The 23,008-nt window shown below is 46.6% G+C and overlaps 1 protein-coding gene across 1 annotated transcript; it reads left to right on the forward strand.

The window, feature by feature from the left end:
• Positions 1-21,404: 21,404 nt before the first annotated feature.
• On the forward strand, positions 21,405-22,052 carry MIND_00908200 (uncharacterized protein; the record flags this gene model as incomplete). The annotated part of the gene is made up of 1 exon (XM_037365722.1): positions 21,405-22,052. One exon carries the CDS (start codon positions 21,405-21,407, stop codon positions 22,050-22,052), a length of 648 nt encoding a protein of 215 aa, XP_037217134.1.
• Positions 22,053-23,008: the final 956 nt, after the last annotated feature.

Below are 23,008 nucleotides of genomic sequence, written 5' to 3' on the forward strand. Positions count from 1 at the left end.
AGGGTGTAGAATAGTGTGTTCATGCCTGCAACCTCGTTCGACGGCTGCATAGGATCAGGGGCTGACATTACCAAATTAGGCTCAGCTGCAGGCAAATGATCGTCGTCTGTCGACCAATCCTCTCGAGGGAGCGCGTAGAGTATATAATATTGTCCAAGTTTGTAGGAAACAAAAGTAAATGTAAGCACTCCGCTACTCGGAGTCATATCCCCAATGGATCGGAAAGACACGAGTCCCGTCAGGGTGATGAAGGTTCTCCGCGACCTCGTACGGGATGAAATACATCCACCCATCCATTTTTCGCGGAAGCTGGTTGAGCTGTTGCAGCGCCCTACAGAAGTTCAGTTTCCAGCGTCCAAAGGCAGAGTTTGACCCACCAGAAAATGATACCGTGGACAAGGGGCCCGTCCTCGACATGAATGTCAACGAGTGGACTGGACCACAATTGCGTTCGCAGGCGAGCCAGTTCCGCTGGGGATGGAGGCTCGTCCAAACCGTTATCCGACTCCGATCGCGCGATCGGAGTATGGCGCACCACAAGCACATTCCCGAGAGGTGCGCGAGCCCCATCTCGAGCATCCTCCTCTTCTGGCAAGATGGCCTCGATCGCGGCGTTGGTGGAGAAGAAAGGACTGTTTCAATGTCATAGAGAGCCTACTAGGTACCTTCCACATTTTTCAAGGGATTCATTGAAGATAATATACATGCCATATCCATAAATGCATGGAAGTTAGTGGTCTTAATCCACTACTCTAGTCAAGGAGAATCTGGGGCAGAAATATATGACATGGTAGGCTATGGAATATCTACTAGCATGTTTTGCATGCATGCTATAGCTGGCAATAACTAGGGCAGTAAACTTACTCCAGGGCCTTGCAGAATGCATAGTTCCTACTGCTATACATTCATTACCAATTACCTGACCAAGTTGAATAACTTTGGAGACCATTTTATTAGCTACTCAATAGTCCAAATGCATGTCACAGGTCTTTAATCACACATAACAATCATATATACCTAATACCCTGAAGTTAGTAGACAATAATTAAACACATTGTAACTCAGGAACCGCTGCATCAATCCAAATGAATGAAGTATGTAATGAAATATCTCATCTAGCAATGTATTTATAGATGTTCTCCTGAGACTCCTTGGGGATATATGTAGCCAAATACTTAGAGATCATATATAACTATCCTATAACTTTGGGAGTATTTCATTAATCATGATAAATGACTCATGAGGGGACCCTACTGTTTAGTACTATGGTTTGATATTTATCTCCTTGACTTATCAGCTTGCATAAGTGGTTAAATATTAAGAGACTATCAATCAATATGTTATAAGGGAAGAAGGATTGGGTTTGCAAGCATAAATGAAGTCTAGGCAGAACTACTCTGTGAATTGCTTCAATTGTACCCGTTGTCTTTGACATCTCTCTTGTTCTAAGGCCTTGAAATATAGAAAATATCGCTGCTCTGCCATTAAAGAGCTATCTCTAAGCTTGCCTATAGTCTAAATGAACTGATTACATGCTGTAGGACTTCATTCTATGTATTCCTGTAAGTTTACAACGAGTTTCCATGGATGGGATGTGAGTAAACAGTCCATCAGTAGTTTGTGGGTCCCATCACAGGTAAATGATACTAATGGATCTCAGTGTAAAGTCCATGGATATGCCTCCTGAAGCAATCATCCTGAAGATATGAGACTGTATATGATACTAGACCATCAATATCCTTCACCCCTTTGACCTTCCCTATGATATTTTCATCTTTCCTAGTGCTGACAGACAGATTCTGATGGCAAATTTATTTTGAGCTCAATTCTTGGCAGATCTTGATGGGTGTGGGGTCTATGGACTCAGGACAACTCTCTCAATGATTCCAATCTATGTCTGATGTCTCAATTATATAGAGTGCAAGGCAAATACCTGTGCAACAGGGGCTACCATATCTGCTGTTCCTGATATGCTGGGACAGAAATCTCTAAGGTTTCTGGGAGCTGTACACTCCCTGACACCAGATCTATAGGTATTTTCATCCAATATGGAGTGTTAATAGCTTGGTGCATCCATCATGTTTGGGATAGATAACATAGATCATGATATTGTGAAAGATCCATGACAGTTGGAAGGCTGACCTGAGCGCCAAATATGTTCATTTCCAGTATATCTAACGGTCTGCAATAAGGTTTTGGTCAATATCTTAAATTTTTGACATGTCATTTTTGCAATTGAGACCAGGCACAATTGCACTTAAGGACCAACCTGCCTTCGACCTCATATTCAGACACATTTCAGAACAACAACTATTTATTGTTTGGGATCCTAGTAGGTGCTCAGAAACACTTTTCTCATCTAATTTACTTCAGATACATTGGCTTGAAACCTAATTTTATGGTATATGTCTACTAACTTCTGCCTGACACGGTCAGATCTTGACATATACATCTATTATGGCATGCATGTCTGGATTTCCTGGAAGCTGTACACTCCCTGACACCAGATCTATAGGTATTTTCATCCAATATGGAGTGTTAATAGCTTGGTGCATCCATCATGTTTGGGATAGATAACATAGATCATGATATTGTGAAAGATCCATGATAGTTGAGAGGCTGACCTGAGTGCCAAATATGTTCATTTCCAGTATATCTAACAGTCTGCAATAAAGTTTTGGTCAATATCTTAAATTTTTGACATGTCATTTTTGCAATTGAGACCAGGCACAATTGCACTTAAGGACCAACCTGCCTTCGACCTCATATTCAGACACATTTCAGAACAACAACTATTTATTGTTTGGGATCCTAGTAGGTGCTCAGAAACACTTCTCTCATCTAATTTACTTCAGATGCATTGCCTTGAAACCTAATTTTATGGTATATGTCTATTAACTTCTGCCAGAAATTAGCATGTATATCTATCATTCCTCTTGATTTGGGCCTATAAATCACAGGAAATGTCCTTCCTATGTTCCTACATGCATATACAGCACTTAAATGCTCGGTCTATATAGTAGAATGGGTCTGATAAATTAGAGTCTACTAACTTTTAGGTAAGAAGTTAATAGACATATTTGCTATTTGTGCATATTATGGAGCCTATCTTACATATATAACATGCTGGCTTAAGACATTTATGCATATAGATATAGCCTGAATGACAACTGAGGGCTGAATTTCTACTATCTCAGTCATTATCTTCTCCAACTTATCCTCTCTACTAACTGCCATTCTGGCACAATATTGAGTCCTTTTAGTTAAGTAGTGCTCTAAATAGTACAAAAATATGCTCCCTCCTAATACTCACCTAAATCTTATATGTATCTCATCTCTAGGAGCCCAGTCAGACCTACACTAACAGAGTAGATGGTACAAGTATTGAGTGCTAAATGATCAATTACAGCCAACATGAGTGCCTAATTTTTTAGGACACATACTATTTACCACCCTCAAGCTGCAGATAGCTTGAGGTAATGCTAGCTAGCACAGAAGATCAGAGAGAGATATTATAGTTTGAAGATGTCTACTAACTTCCCTGACATGAAAGTTAGTGATATCTTTGATTGACCTCTTGAAAAATATGCAAGGTGCCTGGTGGACTTTGTATGATATTGGATGACACATATATTCTGTCAGAGTCAGCTAGACTGCTTTTCTAATTAGAGTAGTGAAGGATGTCTACTAACTTGTTGTTAGTAGACATGGTTAACTAAAGAAAACATGCCAGTCGACCTTATGCCAGTCGACCTTCTATAGCATGCCAGTCGACCTTCTATAGCCTGTTACACCATATGACTCTTTACCTACTACTTTTTTAACCAGTGTGAAAGATGTCTACTAACTTCTGTGCAGGGAAGTTAGTAGACATGGTTAACTAAAGAAAACATGCCAGTCGACCTTATGCCAGTCGACCTTCTATAGCATGCCAGTCGACCTTCTATAGCCTGTTACACCATATGACTCTTTACCTACTACTTTTTTAACCAGTGTGAAAGATGTCTACTAACTTCTGTGCAGGGAAGTTAGTAGACATGGTTATCTAAATTACATTAATCTAGGACGTTAGTAATATGGAAAACATGTCAGTCGACATTCTAGAGCCTATTACACTATATGACTCTTCACCTACCACTTTTTTAACCAGTGTGAAAAATGTCTACTAACTTCTTTGCAGGGAAGTTAGTAGACATGTTAACTAAATTACATTAATCTAGGACTTTGGTAAACTGGCCACCACTCACCTGAATTCATACCGGATCCCAAGACTGCTCGGGCCTGTAACGATGTGGCAGGCCGCCTTGGAATGGAGCGAGCGGAATTGGGATGCGCCAATTGGAGGAGTAGTTAGAGCCTGGAAGGAGCAGTAGTCAGGACATATCCAGGGAAAAGTGGTCCTTCCACGCACATTCAGCTTTACAGTAGGCACTCTTCTGCAAATCATCCTCCCGTCCAGCAGACTTGTCGCCGAGAATAGCTGCAGAGAGGACTGAGCACACAGCAGTGAGTTGGTGAAGTCCACGCCACATACACGCTTTCACGCCAGCTATCCTCCTCAAGCGGGCTAGTTGACGGCGGCATCCTCCTGACTATCTGGAGAACAAGCCTTGTGCGACTGGAAGGGCGATTATAGGAAGGGAGCATGGTGAGGTTCTGGCAGGCGATGAAGGAAAACGAAAAGCGTGTCACCATCGTGACACGCTCTTTTCGATGCATCCACTATCTGTGGCTCAAGCCAAGGAGCTCGATAAACTTTCGATTCTACATAGAGTGAGGAACAACGTCGCTATCTGTACAACCAACCAGTGTGCCTAGGAGCTTGCACTTGCCGTCTGCCAGCCCAGTTGCTCCGATTTCGACCGCCGCCGATTTGACCAGCTCTGGTCTGGCGCCAACAACACACTACGCAGCGGTCTCTTCCCTGTTTTCTTCACTGTCTTGGATCCCACCGGAATTCCACCGGCGGATGAAATTGAACGCCTGTCTGCAGCAGCAAAAACACACATTCGACATGCCTTGTGGATTCTACCCCACCTCCTCCTGCCTTTCACGATACGCGAGATCCTCGATGGTGTCTTGGACATCGCCTGCTTTGTAATCACCTGGGTCGACTTCCTGTATACCTTTCACGACTTTCTGGCACAATACGATGACTTCAGCGTTGGCACAAGGACGGTACTGCTGGACAAGCCATTGCTGCTGGTGTTGTTGACGCGGTTCACACGTGAGTAGTTAAGGAGATATAAGCCTTTTGATCTAGTGATGGATGAGTCTGAAGTTAGTAGACATCTTTTATATGGGATATTTGGAGGATTTTGATATGGTATGAGTATGTAGGGCAATTTGGGTGTCAATACCAGTGTCAGGGGAGGTCATAGGTAGGTAATAGTGATCCTATCTGTAAGGGTTCTTTCTAATAACTTATCCTGTCCCCTAACTTATGTTAGTAAGGGCTAACTATGTACAGTATGGACATGTAGGTCCTTGAACATATATGTAAGTCTCTATATAAGGTGTTGGGACTGTCAGTAGAGGATATGAGACATAGTTGGCAAGAGGGGGGGCTTACAATTCATAATGTGCACTAACTTCCTTAGTATGAAAGTTGGTAGATATCTTCTACCAGTTTGGTTGGGAAGGTTACTGGGGGGGAGACACAGAGGCCATGGAACATCTACTAGAATGTCTTCTGTCCTGCTGAAGTCCTGGATTTATTATAGCTCACTATGTCCACTAACTTCTCTTTGATCACTTGGGGTAAGAAAACAGATGGGGGGGGGGACAATGATGGCTTTTGAGGCCATGGGAGGTATACTGGGATGCCTGATGTCCTGCTGAAGTCCTGCACTTATAACAATATAGTTGATCATGCCTACTAACTTCCTTAGCACAGAAGTTAGTAGACATCTTTTATCACTTTGGTTGAGGAACCAGCCAAAGGGTACAAGTGTGACATGTAAGGTTATGGAAGGTTTCCTGAGAGGGCTTGTATCCTGAAGAAGTCCTAGATTTATAATAGTATAGTTGAGCATGTCTACTAACTTCTGTGCCTGCGAAGTTAGTAGACATCTTTGATTACTTTGGTTGAGAAAGCATCCAAAGGGCACAAATATAGTATGTGAGGCCAGGGGGGGGTCTACTGGGATGTCTCTCATACTTTCAAAATCAAGAGTTCATGATAGTATATTTAACCATATCCAATAACTTCCCTGACCAGAAGTTAGTAGACATCTTTCACTACTTGGTTGAGAAAACAACAGGTTGAAAGACATGTGGCATGACAGGCTATAGAAGGTCTACTGACATTTTTTTCTGCCATTGGAGTCCTAGATTGATGATAGTTTAGTTAACCATGTCTACTAACTTCCCAGCACAGAAGTTAGTAGACATATTTCACACTGGTTAAAAAGTAGTAGGTAGAGAGTCATATGGCATAACAGGCTATGGAAGGTCTACTGCCATGTTTTTTATATTACCAAAGTCCTAGATTAATGTAATTTAGTTAACATGTCTACTAACTTCCCTGCAAAGAAGTTAGTAGACATTTTTCACACTGGTTAAAAAAGTGGTAGGTGAAGAGTCATATAGTGTAATAGGCTCTAGAATGTCGACTGACATGTTTTCCATATTACTAACGTCCTAGATTAATGTAATTTAGATAACCATGTCTACTAACTTCCCTGCACAGAAGTTAGTAGACATCTTTCACACTGGTTAAAAAAGTAGTAGGTAAAGAGTCATATGGTGTAACAGGCTATAGAAGGTCGACTGGCATGCTATAGAAGGTCGACTGGCATAAGGTCGACTGGCATGTTTTCTTTAGTTAACCATGTCTACTAACTTCCCTGCACAGAAGTTAGTAGACATCTTTCACACTGGTTAAAAAAGTAGTAGGTAAAGAGTCATATGGTGTAACAGGCTATAGAAGGTCGACTGGCATGCTATAGAAGGTCGACTGGCATAAGGTCGACTGGCATGTTTTCTTTAGTTAACCATGTCTACTAACAACAAGTTAGTAGACATCCTTCACTACTCTAATTAGAAAAGCAGTCTAGCTGACTCTGACAGAATATATGTGTCATCCAATATCATACAAAGTCCACCAGGCACCTTGCATATTTTTCAAGAGGTCAATCAAAGATATCACTAACTTTCATGTCAGGGAAGTTAGTAGACATCTTCAAACTATAATATCTCTCTCTGATCTTCTGTGCTAGCTAGCATTACCTCAAGCTATCTGCAGCTTGAGGGTGGTAAATAGTATGTGTCCTAAAAAATTAGGCACTCATGTTGGCTGTAATTGATCATTTAGCACTCAATACTTGTACCATCTACTCTGTTAGTGTAGGTCTGACTGGGCTCCTAGAGATGAGATACATATAAGATTTAGGTGAGTATTAGGAGGGAGCATATTTTTGTACTATTTAGAGCACTACTTAACTAAAAGGACTCAATATTGTGCCAGAATGGCAGTTAGTAGAGAGGATAAGTTGGAGAAGATAATGACTGAGATAGTAGAAATTCAGCCCTCAGTTGTCATTCAGGCTATATCTATATGCATAAATGTCTTAAGCCAGCATGTTATATATGTAAGATAGGCTCCATAATATGCACAAATAGCAAATATGTCTATTAACTTCTTACCTAAAAGTTAGTAGACTCTAATTTATCAGACCCATTCTACTATATAGACCGAGCATTTAAGTGCTGTATATGCATGTAGGAACATAGGAAGGACATTTCCTGTGATTTATAGGCCCAAATCAAGAGGAATGATAGATATACATGCTAATTTCTGGCAGAAGTTAATAGACATATACCATAAAATTAGGTTTCAAGGCAATGCATCTGAAGTAAATTAGATGAGAGAAGTGTTTCTGAGCACCTACTAGGATCCCAAACAATAAATAGTTGTTGTTCTGAAATGTGTCTGAATATGAGGTCGAAGGCAGGTTGGTCCTTAAGTGCAATTGTGCCTGGTCTCAATTGCAAAAATGACATGTCAAAAATTTAAGATATTGACCAAAACTTTATTGCAGACTGTTAGATATACTGGAAATGAACATATTTGGCACTCAGGTCAGCCTCTCAACTATCATGGATCTTTCACAATATCATGATCTATGTTATCTATCCCAAACATGATGGATGCACCAAGCTATTAACACTCCATATTGGATGAAAATACCTATAGATCTGGTGTCAGGGAGTGTACAGCTTCCAGGAAATCCAGACATGCATGCCATAATAGATGTATATGTCAAGATCTGACCGTGTCAGGCAGAAGTTAGTAGACATATACCATAAAATTAGGTTTCAAGCCAATGTATCTGAAGTAAATTAGATGAGAAAAGTGTTTCTGAGCACCTACTAGGATCCCAAACAATAAATAGTTGTTGTTCTGAAATGTGTCTGAATATGAGGTCGAAGGCAGGTTGGTCCTTAAGTGCAATTGTGCCTGGTCTCAATTGCAAAAATGACATGTCAAAAATTTAAGATATTGACCAAAACCTTATTGCAGACCGTTAGATATACTGGAAATGAACATATTTGGCGCTCAGGTCAGCCTTCCAACTGTCATGGATCTTTCACAATATCATGATCTATGTTATCTATCCCAAACATGATGGATGCACCAAGCTATTAACACTCCATATTGGATGAAAATACCTATAGATCTGGTGTCAGGGAGTGTACAGCTCCCAGAAACCTTAGAGATTTCTGTCCCAGCATATCAGGAACAGCAGATATGGTAGCCCCTGTTGCACAGGTATTTGCCTTGCACTCTATATAATTGAGACATCAGACATAGATTGGAATCATTGAGAGAGTTGTCCTGAGTCCATAGACCCCACACCCATCAAGATCTGCCAAGAATTGAGCTCAAAATAAATTTGCCATCAGAATCTGTCTGTCAGCACTAGGAAAGATGAAAATATCATAGGGAAGGTCAAAGGGGTGAAGGATATTGATGGTCTAGTATCATATACAGGTGAAGGGTATTGATGGTCTAGTATCATATACAGGGTCATATCTTCAGGATGATTGCTTCAGGAGGCATATCCATGGACTTTACACTGAGATCCATTAGTATCATTTACCTGTGATGGGACCCACAAACTACTGATGGACTGTTTACTCACATCCCATCCATGGAAACTCGTTGTAAACTTACAGGAATACATAGAATGAAGTCCTACAGCATGTAATCAGTTCATTTAGACTATAGGCAAGCTTAGAGATAGCTCTTTAATGGCAGAGCAGCGATATTTTCTATATTTCAAGGCCTTAGAACAAGAGAGATGTCAAAGACAACGGGTACAATTGAAGCAATTCACAGAGTAGTTCTGCCTAGACTTCATTTATGCTTGCAAACCCAATCCTTCTTCCCTTATAACATATTGATTGATAGTCTCTTAATATTTAACCACTTATGCAAGCTGATAAGTCAAGGAGATAAATATCAAACCATAGTACTAAACAGTAGGGTCCCCTCATGAGTCATTTATCATGATTAATGAAATACTCCCAAAGTTATAGGATAGTTATATATGATCTCTAAGTATTTGGCTACATATATCCCCAAGGAGTCTCAGGAGAACATCTATAAATACATTGCTAGATGAGATATTTCATTACATACTTCATTCATTTGGATTGATGCAGCGGTTCCTGAGTTACAATGTGTTTAATTATTGTCTACTAACTTCAGGGTATTAGGTATATATGATTGTTATGTGTGATTAAAGACCTGTGACATGCATTTGGACTATTGAGTAGCTAATAAAATGGTCTCCAAAGTTATTCAACTTGGTCAGGTAATTGGTAATGAATGTATAGCAGTAGGAACTATGCATTCTGCAAGGCCCTGGAGTAAGTTTACTGCCCTAGTTATTGCCAGCTATAGCATGCATGCAAAACATGCTAGTAGATATTCCATAGCCTACCATGTCATATATTTCTGCCCCAGATTCTCCTTGACTAGAGTAGTGGATTAAGACCACTAACTTCCATGCATTTATGGATATGGCATGTATATTATCTTCAATGAATCCCTTGAAAAATGTGGAAGGTACCTAGTAGGCTCTCTATGACATTGAAACATACATTAGTATGCTCTGGCCAGAAAGTGATGTCTACTAACTTTTGTGCAGTGGACATTGCATTAGTTCAAAGGGCCTTAGCTGTATAAAAGACATATCAGTAGACTTCCTATGGCCTGCATATCCTCCTAGCTACCTTCTCAACCAACCCAGGGGAAGACATCTACTAATCTCTACTCCAGGGGAGTTAGTAGACATCCTGGATCGCAAGGGGGGGGGCCTTGCAAACTGAAGGTGTCCACTAACTTCCAACAATGTAACTATTATAAATTTATAGCATAGAAGAGATCCAAGTGAGCTTTCCATTGCCAGACATGACACATGTCCTCCCCTCAGCCCAGCTGCTTTATCAACTAAAGGGTTGGAAGATATCTACTAACTTCCTGTCTACTAACTTCTGTGCCAGAGAAGTTAGTGGACATGGTCAACTACACTATCACAAATGCAGGACTTCAGCAGGATAAAAGGCATTCCAGAAGACCTCCTATGGCCTTGCACAACACATGTCTCCCCCCTGTCTGCTTTTTCAACCAGTGGTGAAAGATGTCTACTAACTTCCATGACACAGAAATTGGTAGACATGCTTACCTATATTATTATGTGGACTTCAATGGTATAAGAGATATGCCAGTAGACCTTCCATAACTTGTCATGTCACATGCCTCTCCAGCTGCTGCTTTCTCAATTAAAGTAGTGGAAGATGTCTACTAACTTCTGTGTAGGGAAGCTAGTGGACATAGTCAACTAAACTATCATCAATTTGGGACTTCAGTAGCATAAAAAAGACGCCAATGAACCTGTCATGTCATATATCCCTCCACTAGCTGCTTTCTCAACCAAAGTGGCTGAAGATGTCTACTAACTTCACAGGCACAGAAGTTAGTAGACATGCTCACCTATATTATGATGAATTTGGGACTTCTGCAGGATAAAAGTACTCCAAGTAGACCCTCCATAGCCTGACATCTCACACTTGTGCATTTTCAGCTGCTTCCTCAACCAAAGTTATAAAATATGTCTACTAACTTCTGTGCACAGAAGTTAGTGGACATGGTCAACTAAACTATTATTAATCCAGGACTTTAGTGCCATAAAAAATATGCCAGTAGACCTTCTAGTCTGTAGTGGCAATATTATTCCTCTACCAGCTACATTCTTAACCAAAGTGGTGAAGGATGTCCACTAACTTCTGTGCTAGGGAAGTTAGTAGACATGATTAACTATATTATCATAAGTGGACTACTGACAGTCCCAACACCTTCTATAGAGACTTACATATTGATACCCAAATAATAAATTGCCCTACATACTCATACCATATTAAAATCCTCCAAATATCCCATATAAAAGATGTCTACTAACTTCAGACTCATCCATCACTAGATCAAAAGGCTTATATCTCCTTAACTACTCAAGCTATTGATAAACGGTTTGTACATTTGGTATCAGCAGAGCATTCTGCACAACTTTCGTTTTTTGATGCGCCATCAGATCGGGACGGCGGGCGGGACCATGGGCGACCCCAAGATCAACAGCCATCAGCAACTTTGATGGCAGTGATGGGATGAGGGCGGGGGAGGGCGGGCAGAGGGCGGGACTTGACAGCAGACAGCGATGATGACCTTCGCTGTCATCGTGTCATCTGGTGATCATCCATTGATGCTCCGGCCAGCCCGCTCCCCCAGCCCGCTCCCCCCAGCCGGCCTCCCCCCTTCCCCCCCAAAGACTCCCTGTCCACTAACATCCTGTCCACTAACATCCAGAAGGGAGTTTAAGGAAACACAGCGGATATTCATTATCCCCTCTAGTTAGAGCTTCACCCCCCCCCTGAGGCTCTAACTAGAGGGGATAAGTGGGCAGGTTAGGTGCCCGTTACCTTGTATTTGTGTTTTCTTAGCCACTTTCTCTGCAGTTTTTGCGTTTAAGTTGTGGTTATGCATTTCACACTATCTTACTCTGTCCATACTTGCCTACCACACGTTTCTTTGCCCTTCTCAGCTGAAAGAACGCCGTTTGGACCTGTATCGCCTGCCAACCACGACATCGAGCAAATTTCAAGTTTGCAACGCGTGCTCGACATTCTACCTCCATTTCAGTTACTGATGCACCACCAACAGTTTTGGCGGTGGTTTACAAGCGACGAACTGGCTTAGCAACTCGGCCATGTTATCGGCGTCCGGACGTGCCGGTGGGCGAGGGCCGTATATCTCGTGCGTAAGACGGGCCGCGGTATCCTCCAGAAACGACATATTCATGCGGAGAGGGAATATCAGGCACTGGCGGTTTATTCCAACAGGGACATTGATCAGATGGAGCGCCAGACGGCCGTTGCTGCGCTGCGCGCGCTCGATCCAGTCATCGGCGTTAGGGACAAGGTGCTTGAGAGCAGCAACTCTGCCCGGGGTGAGTGCCGATTCTATGGAGACCTTTCCGAGCATTGGCTTCCCTTGCCGCGCGTTCACCATCATGATGAGAACAGGGCGGGGATCGACGCCTGCATTGGCCTGACGTTGCGCGGCATAGAGACGAAAGATCGATCCCATGCAATGGAGGGCTTGTCCGTTATCGATGTAAAATTTGTGAAGCGTGAAGCGGAAGAGGGTGAGCTGCCGTTTGGAGAACATGGAGCGGATTTCTAAATCGATAGTGATAAGTAGACAGTAAGCAAGATAAAGAAAGGTGTACTTATATATTCGGCCTTGGTCACGGTACATGTCGCGCGGTGTTTTCCCTCGCGCCAGTCGGCTTTTTGGCACGCAGAGGAGCAATATACTCTAACGTGGCAGGACGAGCACCGACGGAATATCTCGCGGTCGTCTATTCGGCTGCACTGTGCCAACGAAATGTCACCGGAATAATCAATAGCTTGCCTGTAAACACTCACAGGCGGATTGTCGCATGCCAGTCGCGGACGGACAAGGGACTTATTCTTGAACAAAAAGAGTATTTCTTCATGGTAAGCGGCCTTCTCCTTGAAGTGGTCCCAGGCTTGGGCGAGTTGCAAGTCGGCTTGCCGGAGAGCGCTCCCTAGAGTGCCAATATCGATGGTGTTGATCGACCGGCAGATGAGGGGGAGGATAGTCTCATAGCACAGGCCAGCAGGGAGCAGCGTCTCAAGCAGCTCCGTCAGGCACTCCGAAATGCCTTCATCAGGGAGGACATTCACAGCGCGGAGAACCCGAGAGAGACTGTCCTGCCTCAGTGCCGCACGGAGCGCACGGGGGCTTGTTCCCATAATAAAGTTTACCAGAGTGATCGCACAACGGATGGTCGAACGCCAGAGTATGTGGCCCTGATTCCCGTGACGAGAAGCCTTGTTAAGAGGATTCATTGTAGTGTCAAGCACTTGGAGAATTGGCTTCAAGGCGCGATGCGACACGAGGCTTTCCGCAACGGCCATGATAGTGGCGCGGTCATTTGGGTTGGCTTCGACGAGAAGCGCGTTGGCCTGGACAATCATCTCGAGCGGGCGACAGCAGAAAGCGAGGTGAGATCCCACACGCGAGTCGAAGGGGATGGCCTCAACCAGTGCCAGATGCTTCGTCATAAATCCGATGAAGGTGTGGACGCTACCTCCACACCTATCAAGAATTTCATCGAACTGAGCGCGATCGAATACCTGCGGGAACATAAAAATGCATTCAGCTAGAAGGCCCGTGTCCAGCGTTGGCTGGTCCAAAACGAGCGTCCACGTGTCGATCAAAAGACGAAGGAACCCAGGCGTGTTATGCATGTTGTGCGATGGCCCCTTGTTCTTCGGGAGAAGGGAGATGTCGTTCTTATAATTTGACATCCATTTGCGTTCTACGCCACGTGTGAACCGCGTCAACGACACCAGCAGCAATGGCTTGTCCAGCAGTACCGTCCTTGTGCCAACGCTGAAGTCATCGTATTGTGCCAGAAAGTCGTGAAAGGTATACAGGAAGTCGACCCAGGTGATTACAAAGCAGGCGATGTCCAAGACACCATCGAGGATCTCGCGTATCGTGAAAGGCAGGAGGAGGTGGGGTAGAATCCACAAGGCATGTCGAATGTGTGTTTTTGCTGCTGCAGACAGGCGTTCAATTTCATCCGCCGGTGGAATTCCGGTGGGATCCAAGACAGTGAAGAAAACAGGGAAGAGACCGCTGCGTAGTGTGTTGTTGGCGCCAGACCAGAGCTGGTCAAATCGGCGGCGGTCGAAATCGGAGCAACTGGGCTGGCAGACGGCAAGTGCAAGCTCCTAGGCACACTGGTTGGTTGTACAGATAGCGACGTTGTTCCTCACTCTATGTAGAATCGAAAGTTTATCGAGCTCCTTGGCTTGAGCCACAGATAGTGGATGCATCGAAAAGAGCGTGTCACGATGGTGACACGCTTTTCGCTTTCCTTCATCGCCTGCCAGAACCTCACCATGCTCCCTTCCTATAATCGCCCTTCCAGTCGCACAAGGCTTGTTCTCCAGATAGTCAGGAGGATGCCGCCGTCAACTAGCCCGCTTGAGGAGGATAGCTGGCGTGAAAGCGTGTATGTGGCGTGGACTTCACCAACTCACTGCTGTGTGCTCAGTCCTCTCTGCAGCTATTCTCGGCGACAAGTCTGCTGGACGGGAGGATGATTTGCAGAAGAGTGCCTACTGTAAAGCTGAATGTGCGTGGAAGGACCACTTTTCCCTGGATATGTCCTGACTACTGCTCCTTCCAGGCTCTAACTACTCCTCCAATTGGCGCATCCCAATTCGCTCGCTCCATTCCAAGGCGGCCTGCCACATCGTTACAGGCCCGAGCAGTCTTGGGATCCGGTATGAATTCAGGTGAGTGGTGGCCAGTTTGCGCGTCTCTTGCTGCTCACTTCTGGCCAGTCGTTGCAACCGAGACACCCCAACATTTGCCTATTCTTCATCAAAAGCTTTCTCAGGAATCCAGGCAGCTCGTCGAGGTTGAGAGTGCGAGCATCCGAAAGCTGGTGCGTGAAAAGGGTGTCTGTGTTTCTTCGCCTATGCTCAGAACTCTTTAGCTCTTCCTACCCACTACCCACTACCCCCCTCCCACCCCCTCCCACTACCCCCCCTCCCACTACCCCCCTCCATCCCCTGTCCTCTCTTCGTCAGATCTTGATACTCAAGCCACACGACTGACTCCAACCACTCCGGATTTTTGACTTGCAAATTGGATGCTACGAAGAAAGCCAAGCTTCCCTGCCGGAACATTCACAGTCAACTTATCATACCCTTCCCCATCTGCTTTCAACTACACCCTACCGGACTCCTCGCACTACGGCCAGTCCATCCACGCTGGCGACTGCGCGATCGCAGTTATCCCAAAATGGATAAGTCACGTGCCACATTCCGGCTGGAAAGGCCGCGAGGTAGCACAACGGACACTGGACGTGGGACGGAATCGAGTGGATCTACGTCTGCCCTATCTTAAGATACGCCCACCCGATTCTTTTCTCTGCATTGTTTGATGTGGAAGGCGGTCATTCCGCCTGTTTTCGGCGGGGTCTTAGTGGGCGGCTTGGCTAGTGGGACAACGAGCATAATCTGGAGGGGCTGTCTCCCGCTCATCCGATCATAGTTGCACTCTTCAGTCGAGACTGTCACTCCATCCCCCCCTAGGCCTGTCGTCGTTATCTTTTCCCCCTTCCTTTTACTTACTGCTTTCCAGGCATGCATTCGCACACTATTTTACTCTTCGTATTTACCCCCACCCGAATTACTATTCTCTCTAGGATATCTTTATTACCGAATTCCTCGCCACGTTACGGTCTACATCTGTTGGAATACTGTACCGTCCCTAACTTGTTCCTTAGCTATCGTTCAAGCAGCCAGTCATGTCCATCCCCGCACTTCTGCATTCACTCACGCAATTACCTCTTCTTCTATTGGCTCAAAGTTATGCAGGCCATCGTGTTTGAACACTGACCGTCACTGCACCTGGACGACGAAGCGCAAGCCGTGGTTGTGCACCGACGGCGCGACGAGTATCGCCAGCTCCTCCATATCGGCTACGGCGCGCTGCTTGCTCTCGATCGGAGAGCGTGGCGGAACCAACACCGACATAATGAAGGAATGTCCGGTCCTCCTGTCGCGCAGCGTGCCCTCAATATTCCTGCAAGCACGTGAGATCATGACCTGGGCGAGGAGCGGGACAGGGAGGGAATAGCACGCCTCGATGGTGAGACATGTGAGCACAGGCACGAGGCCCGCCTCGTCCGCTAGAGCGCGGAGCACATCCGCATCAACCGCGGGCGGGCGCTACCGGAGGGCGGAGCACGGCCGGAGTCGAAACTACAATATGAGGCCAGTTATCACAAAAAATTATTTGCTTGTGGTTTGTGGTTTATAACTTATAGTTGTGTTCACTTTCTGTGGTTGAGGCCATTTTTGTGCTTATGGTTGAGGTTTCGATTTCTGTGGTTAAGGTTTTGATTTCTGTGGTTGAGGTTTCAGGGCTGTATTGTAAGTGTCTAGAAGCTAAAATTCAGATTTCCTTTCTTCCTTCCATCAGATTCAGATCAATTCATCAATGCTCTACAACAAGTTGATACTCTTTGCAAAACTCCAAAGTCTGGAAAGCTTTACTTACCAGTCTGGGGTGATTTATCTGGGAATCTTGCAGTTCAAATGTCTGAGGCTCTCTGAAGCTTGGTGAGACCAGGAGAATCTAGATATGTAGAAGGTAGTTGCCTTAAACTGCGATAGCAAGATTGATGGGATTGATCGGCCATCATAGTATCAATTTGTACGTGATTTAAATGTGGGTAAGTGGTCTAATGTATAATACCTTAAGCTCAAACACAATGAACATAACCATAAATCTCATAGCACAACCACAAACCATCAATTGAGAAGCAAAAACCATGTAGACCACCCACCACAACCTGGTAAAAACCCACAACCATAAAGCTGTACCATCTTTAAAACCTCAATGGAAAGAGCACAGACTCAAATAACTAAATTTTTGTGAAAACTGCTCTTATACTACAAGCGTCGCGAGCCGCGGGACCAGCCGGAGCGCATCGAGCAGCTCTGCCGCGGTGATGCAGATCCCGATTAGATTCAATACGGTCACGTGTCGCGAGCGGCGCGCGAACCCGGCGAACGCGGGCGCGTCCCACGCGATCACCAGCGGGCGGAACGGGTCCGCGGTTTGCGTGACGTGCTCGAGCTTGAGTGTGGTTAGGCGGGGCAGGTTTAGTAACTGCAGAATGGGCCCAAGAATCTGGTGTTGCTCTTCCTCTGCAGACCAGTACATGCTGAATCGACTCAGGTGAAGTGTGTGGATGTCGGATGAGAGGATTGGTGTTGAGAGCCAGGGGGAGCCCTCAGGCTGGATAGTGTTTGTCCTCTTTAAACCAGAAATCGTCACAGAACATTGCGAGGAGCATTGCTTGAGGAAGGCAAGATTGTGGTAGACTTGGACTCTCTCTGAGCAGACAACATGGACATCGACGAGTTGGGACCACGGCACGACCGGGTGTACGTCTGTAAATGTCAGCCGTCTAAGCAACGGCGCGTTTTCGAATAGTGTACATCCTTTCCAGGGATTTTTCTCCTGATTGACTTGACTCACCCGCGCATCAAGCACTTCCAAGTTGCGGGAGCCTGTTGCGAATACCCTCCATCTCCCGCAGATCACACGTGCTCGCCCATAGCGTGAGCGACTGCCACTTCTCCGACCGATTGGCCAGAACCAGCACCGTGAACCGCTGCATTGTCTTGTTATCCATAGACAGGCTGACGCGCAAGGGCACGTTCTGTGCGCGGTACACGGCCCGGCGCAGTGCATGCCCGACGGGCCAGTCGTGCCGGTCGTCAATGCCGATGGCGTTGATGTTCGCCCAGATGGCCGGCGTGCCATCGATAACGGTCTTCCAATTGCTGCATACTGCGGCGAGGTTGCGCCAGGACGCGTGCGTGATCACTGCCATGATGCAGCACTGGCGCATATGGTGTTGACACGACTGGTGTGGATCCGTCTGAAACTCGGAGTCGTCGACAGCAAGATGGAATATGACGAGCAGGAGCTCGGTGGGGAGATTCCGGATGTGAGCCAACATTGTCGTCCCGCTACTGGTATGAGACGGAGAGTGTCCGTCTTGCAGAGCCATCCGAGTCGGGACTCGGAGGCGAGAGTGAAGAAGTGATAACAAGGCCGTGCAAAGCGTACTTTTATACGCGGGCGTGGTGTGGGCGACAGGTGTGACGTACAACAACTTAAAGGACAACAAAAATGACTTGTCCACAACCACAAACGGTCACCTCGTTGCCAGTGCAACACCGCCTCGCTTCCGGGCGGCGTCAATGTTCGGCGCGGTAGCCGCACTGCCAGCCTGAACAAGAAGACGAAGCGAAAATTTCGCGAGTCGCGTCGCAACATCAAGTAAGTCGAGTTGGGCATTAGCAAGCTTGAAGAGATGACGCTGAAGCCGCCGCTGATGGCGTGGGTGTTCACGTTCCGGGTCTGGATAAGGATACCGGATAACAACAACTTCCTGCAATTAAATTGACCAAAAATAGACAATTGGAGCCACCAACTCTGAGAGTCGAGAAGAGAGACTTGATGTCGTCGATCCAATTCGTCAGTCGCTCTGTGGCGCGGCACTGGCGCCTACCGTGATATACCAATAAGGACTAAAAAGAGGTTAAAGCCACCGTCCAGTAGTAGCGACGAGCGTGACGCACCCGCAGCCCCCACATATGCATCCCCAACACCACTCTGAGTACCCTCTCTTCCTCGCATATAAGCATATCCGCGCTGGCAACGTGGTGAGGACGACGGACATCCCGACATGGAAGCCGGAAGAGAGATCTGCGGCGCACGTGATAGCGATGACGCGACTCTCCTTCCTCCTCCAATCATCTTGCAATCATCAACTCCAACGCTGTCGCGGAACCGGCGGATAGCAGCGTAGCCGCCGGGCCAGCGCTAGTGTGGTATGTCGGGAGCTTTGTCGCGGTAGTAGCGTCAGTCCGGTAAGCGGCTCTTATCCACATATGTAGGAGTATGACTGGCTAACCTTCGTTCTTGTCCTTGCCAGGTCTAGGGCACATGGCTCCTGAGCTCTGAAGACGGAGAAAAATGTCACCCCGGATCCCAAAATCATGTCCTAACAGGTGCGCCAAAAGCCACGCCTTGTCGTTTTCGTTTTTGCTGACGCCTTTCCAGTGGGTCCAGAGTCCAGACGAGTATGCGTCAGTCATATACCCATACTTGTCACGCAATATGCCAAAGCTGTCGTTTTTCCGCCTAGAGCCCTCCGCAACGAGAAGAGCGAAAGGACATATGTGGTGGGAGAAAGCGCAGGAGACGACTACGGCAACTTGCTCTTCTTCTTCGAGCTGTCTTGTGATTACCTCTGGCCATTCGTATTCCCCACTGCGACGAGTATGAAGTCAGACTCAGCTGGTGCGTGAAAAGTATGTCCGCGTTTCTTCACCTATACTCATAACTCCTCAGCAACTCCTCAGAGTTAGCTCTTCCAGCCTACTACCACCTCCGTCCCCTGCCCTTTCTTCGCCAAACCCTAATTCTCAAGCCACACAACTGATTGAGTCTAACTCCCACCATGGGCCACTCCTCGACTCGCAATTCGCAAATTGAAAATTCGCTATACTTACATCCGATGCTCCAAAGGAAACCAAACTTCACTGCTGGAATATTTACCATCCCTTCCCCGTCCGCCTTCAACTGCAATCTGCCAAATTCTCTGTCTCCACTCCGCATGCCCACTCGATCTAATAACACTTTTCCGTTGTCCGAAAATGGAAAGTCACGTGCCACCCTTCTTTTCGAAAGACTGCGATGTATCTCGAGGGGCACAGGACGTGCGACCAAACCGAGTGGATCTTCATATGGAATATGTCGAACTCGTGCTACCCAATTCTTTTCTCTCCGCCATTCTGTGGGGAAGGCCGTTGTTGGTGGCCCTACTCCTACTCGACATTCTCAAGTGGGACGTGCTTCGTCTTTCGGCTACATGTAAAACCGGGCTCTGGCTGGTCGCGTTTTGGGCAACACATAGGTGCGTTATCATTCAGCAGTTGGTGGGTTGGTCCCTCATTAAGCTCCCAGATGCTGGCTGCTCTGCTTCCTTCCCTTCTCCAGCCCACTTGGGCGAAGAAAGACCACAGTCTTCCTTCTTCACCACATTCTTCTTTCCATCGTGGCGGTTCGCAGATGGATGGGCAAGAATGCGACCACCGCCAGCATTATGTTCTTGTGGAATAGCAGCTGGAGGACGGAAAACGAGAGACTCCGCAGTCGGAATAACATGGAAGCCAACCTCGAAAACTGCTCCGTTTCTCGCGGCAAAACCCACCTCAAATTGTCTCGCGATCCTTTCGTCTTCGTTTTCAGGGTTTAGGCCAGACATTTTTGAAGGTTCGCTTATTTTGAGGGCTCATTGGGGGCAAGCAACTTGGCTTTTTGTATTTGGTAGCTCTGCTTATAACCTTTGGCCAGACACAACTTGAAGCTGCAAGCAACGCACTTCGACTTTCTCGTCGGGTTATTCTGGTCGTGAAAACTAATAGTGGTGCAAGGTGCTTCTTCCTTCTCTTCTGAGTCTAATAATTCTTGACTATATTCCGGAACTAGATGCCCCCACATCCTCTTTTGCTCCCTTTCATTCATAGCTAAAGCAACAAAGCTTTGAAGCCAAACTTGCGCATGCGAAACCGGGGCAGTGGCTACTCTGGGCGACCTGAGAAGTAACATTCACAGCTGGTTCAACGACAGCAAGGCTGCGCCGTAACTCCACAAAAGCCGTTCTCGTCGACACGTGACTACGACACAGCCACGTCAATTTGGAGTCCTTCGTCGTTCCCCAATGCTGTTCATAGAGGCCTCTCGGAAACCCGACTTCGTTGCTATACCGATTCTTATCCTCCAACATCATGCAATACATCGCTCCAAATCGTCCTAATTGGTTCACAGTTTTGCGTTGAAGATTTTGTCATTGCTGGCCCAACTGGTCGGTCGTGACAGCCAGCGGCTATAGCTTCAAACGCGTCTTGGTATCGTCCCTCGCGCGCAGCTTTCCGAAGACGACAGAAGGAATACACAACACGGCGCCGGATAATTACCAGTACATTGGGGACTACAGGACTTCGATAGAATCGATATGGAGGAGTTTGGGGCGAATATATCTTCACTTTCGTCCATTCAACTCTGTTAATGTTTGCGTATATCAGCAGATTGTATACTTTCGGCCAATACTTGGTAGTTTTTTGTAACTCGTATTAAGTACTATTTATCGGCTGGGGATGTCACTTCGGGGTGACCGTGACAGCACGCGTCTTTCTTTCCTACCTTCATGCCGACCATCCCGCCTCAGCCGCCTGTGCGGCGTCCCCCGCTCCTGGGGCTCCCTAAGCGTCCAGATCACGTTGGAGGGCGAGTCTCCGAAGCGCAATCGGACCCACTATCCGCTGTGCAAGACCGCCTCCGAATCATCCAGAAGCAGCGTGACGAGGAGAAGGCCCACAAGGACGATGCTGTTCGCCGCGCGTTGGTCGCCGAGGCCCGTGTCAGCGCCCTCGAGGCTTTGCTTGCTCAAGCCGAAAAGCGCGAGGTGCAGACAGCACACTCGTGGGCCCAGGACATGCAGGAGTGGAAGCAGGCCGACAAAGACCGCGTGCGCAAGCATGAAAAGCAGATGTCCACCCTCCGCGCCGTCCTGGGGCCCATCACCGACTACATCCTCGCCCCGTCGCCCGAAACGCTGGCACGTGCGAAGGAGCTCACGCGTCTGCGAATCACGACCCCGTCACCCGATCTACTCTCTCAATATGCTAGCTCCGACTCAGAGCCAGAAGACGGCAACGCCACGATGCGCTCTAAACGTCCACGCTCTCCCACGTCAGCGGCAGCTCCTTCTGGTACCCCGCAACTAGCTGGCCCTAGTCGCCCGTCAAAGAAGGCGAAATTGGCAGACGAGGCGCTGGTGGAAGCGGACGGATGAAGAGCAGCATGAGCCCCATTCCATTGACATTCCAATCATAACTCCCCAACTTGAAATCAACACATAAATTGGCACTTCACGAACTCGAAGTTGACATCGCCTTCTTCATACTTACCTCGACCACCGTTTTCTATCAGCATCCAAATCGCAATTCCGTCAGGTACCTCGAACAGTCCCAGCATCCCATCCATTCGACTGTCTTCTCCCAAATCGGCACGCATAATATTGCCTCCCTACGGCCCTTCCGCTACCGCGACTTGTCGCTGTACTTGCACCTGAATACTCGACTGTTAGCATCGCTCTACTCGGACGGATGAAGAGCAGCATGAGCCCCATTCCATTCACATTCCAATCATAACTCCCCAACTTGAAATCGACACATAAATTGGCACTTCACGAACTCGAGGTAAGTATTCGAAGTTGACATCGCCTTCTTCATACTTACCTCGACCACCGTTTTCTATCAGCATCCATTCCGTCAGGTACCTCGAACAGTCCCAGCATCCCATCCATTCGACTTTCTTCTCCCAAATCGGCACGCATAATACGGCCCTTCCGCTACCAAATCGTCCGCGACTTGTCACTGTACTTGCACCTGAATACTCGACTGTTAGCATCGCTCTACTCGTCTCCCCCCATAATTCTCTATGATAGACAGCTTTATTGGCGCAATCCCCGTAGAAATTCAAAGCCTTTGGCAGTGTACTTATCATAGTGGCTCGGTATTGTAGCTCGGGACTACCGTAGTAAATGTACATATTGTGCCTTGGATACATATGTATTGGGGACTACTAAGCGTAAGATTAACGATGTCTTCAACTTATGGGGGGGGTATGCAGGTTGAATGGTAATACGGGTGCGAAGGCCGATGTATGACTCTTGGTCCAGTTCCAAATATACTGGCTGTCCATGGCCATGACAAGAAAGGGGCAATGAGCGACTGCCACGTAGGCCCC

Source organism: Mycena indigotica (genome assembly GCF_014461135.1).
Source record: "Mycena indigotica strain 171206Taipei chromosome Unknown Mind.scaff0008, whole genome shotgun sequence".
Lineage (NCBI taxonomy): Eukaryota > Fungi > Basidiomycota > Agaricomycetes > Agaricales > Mycenaceae > Mycena > Mycena indigotica.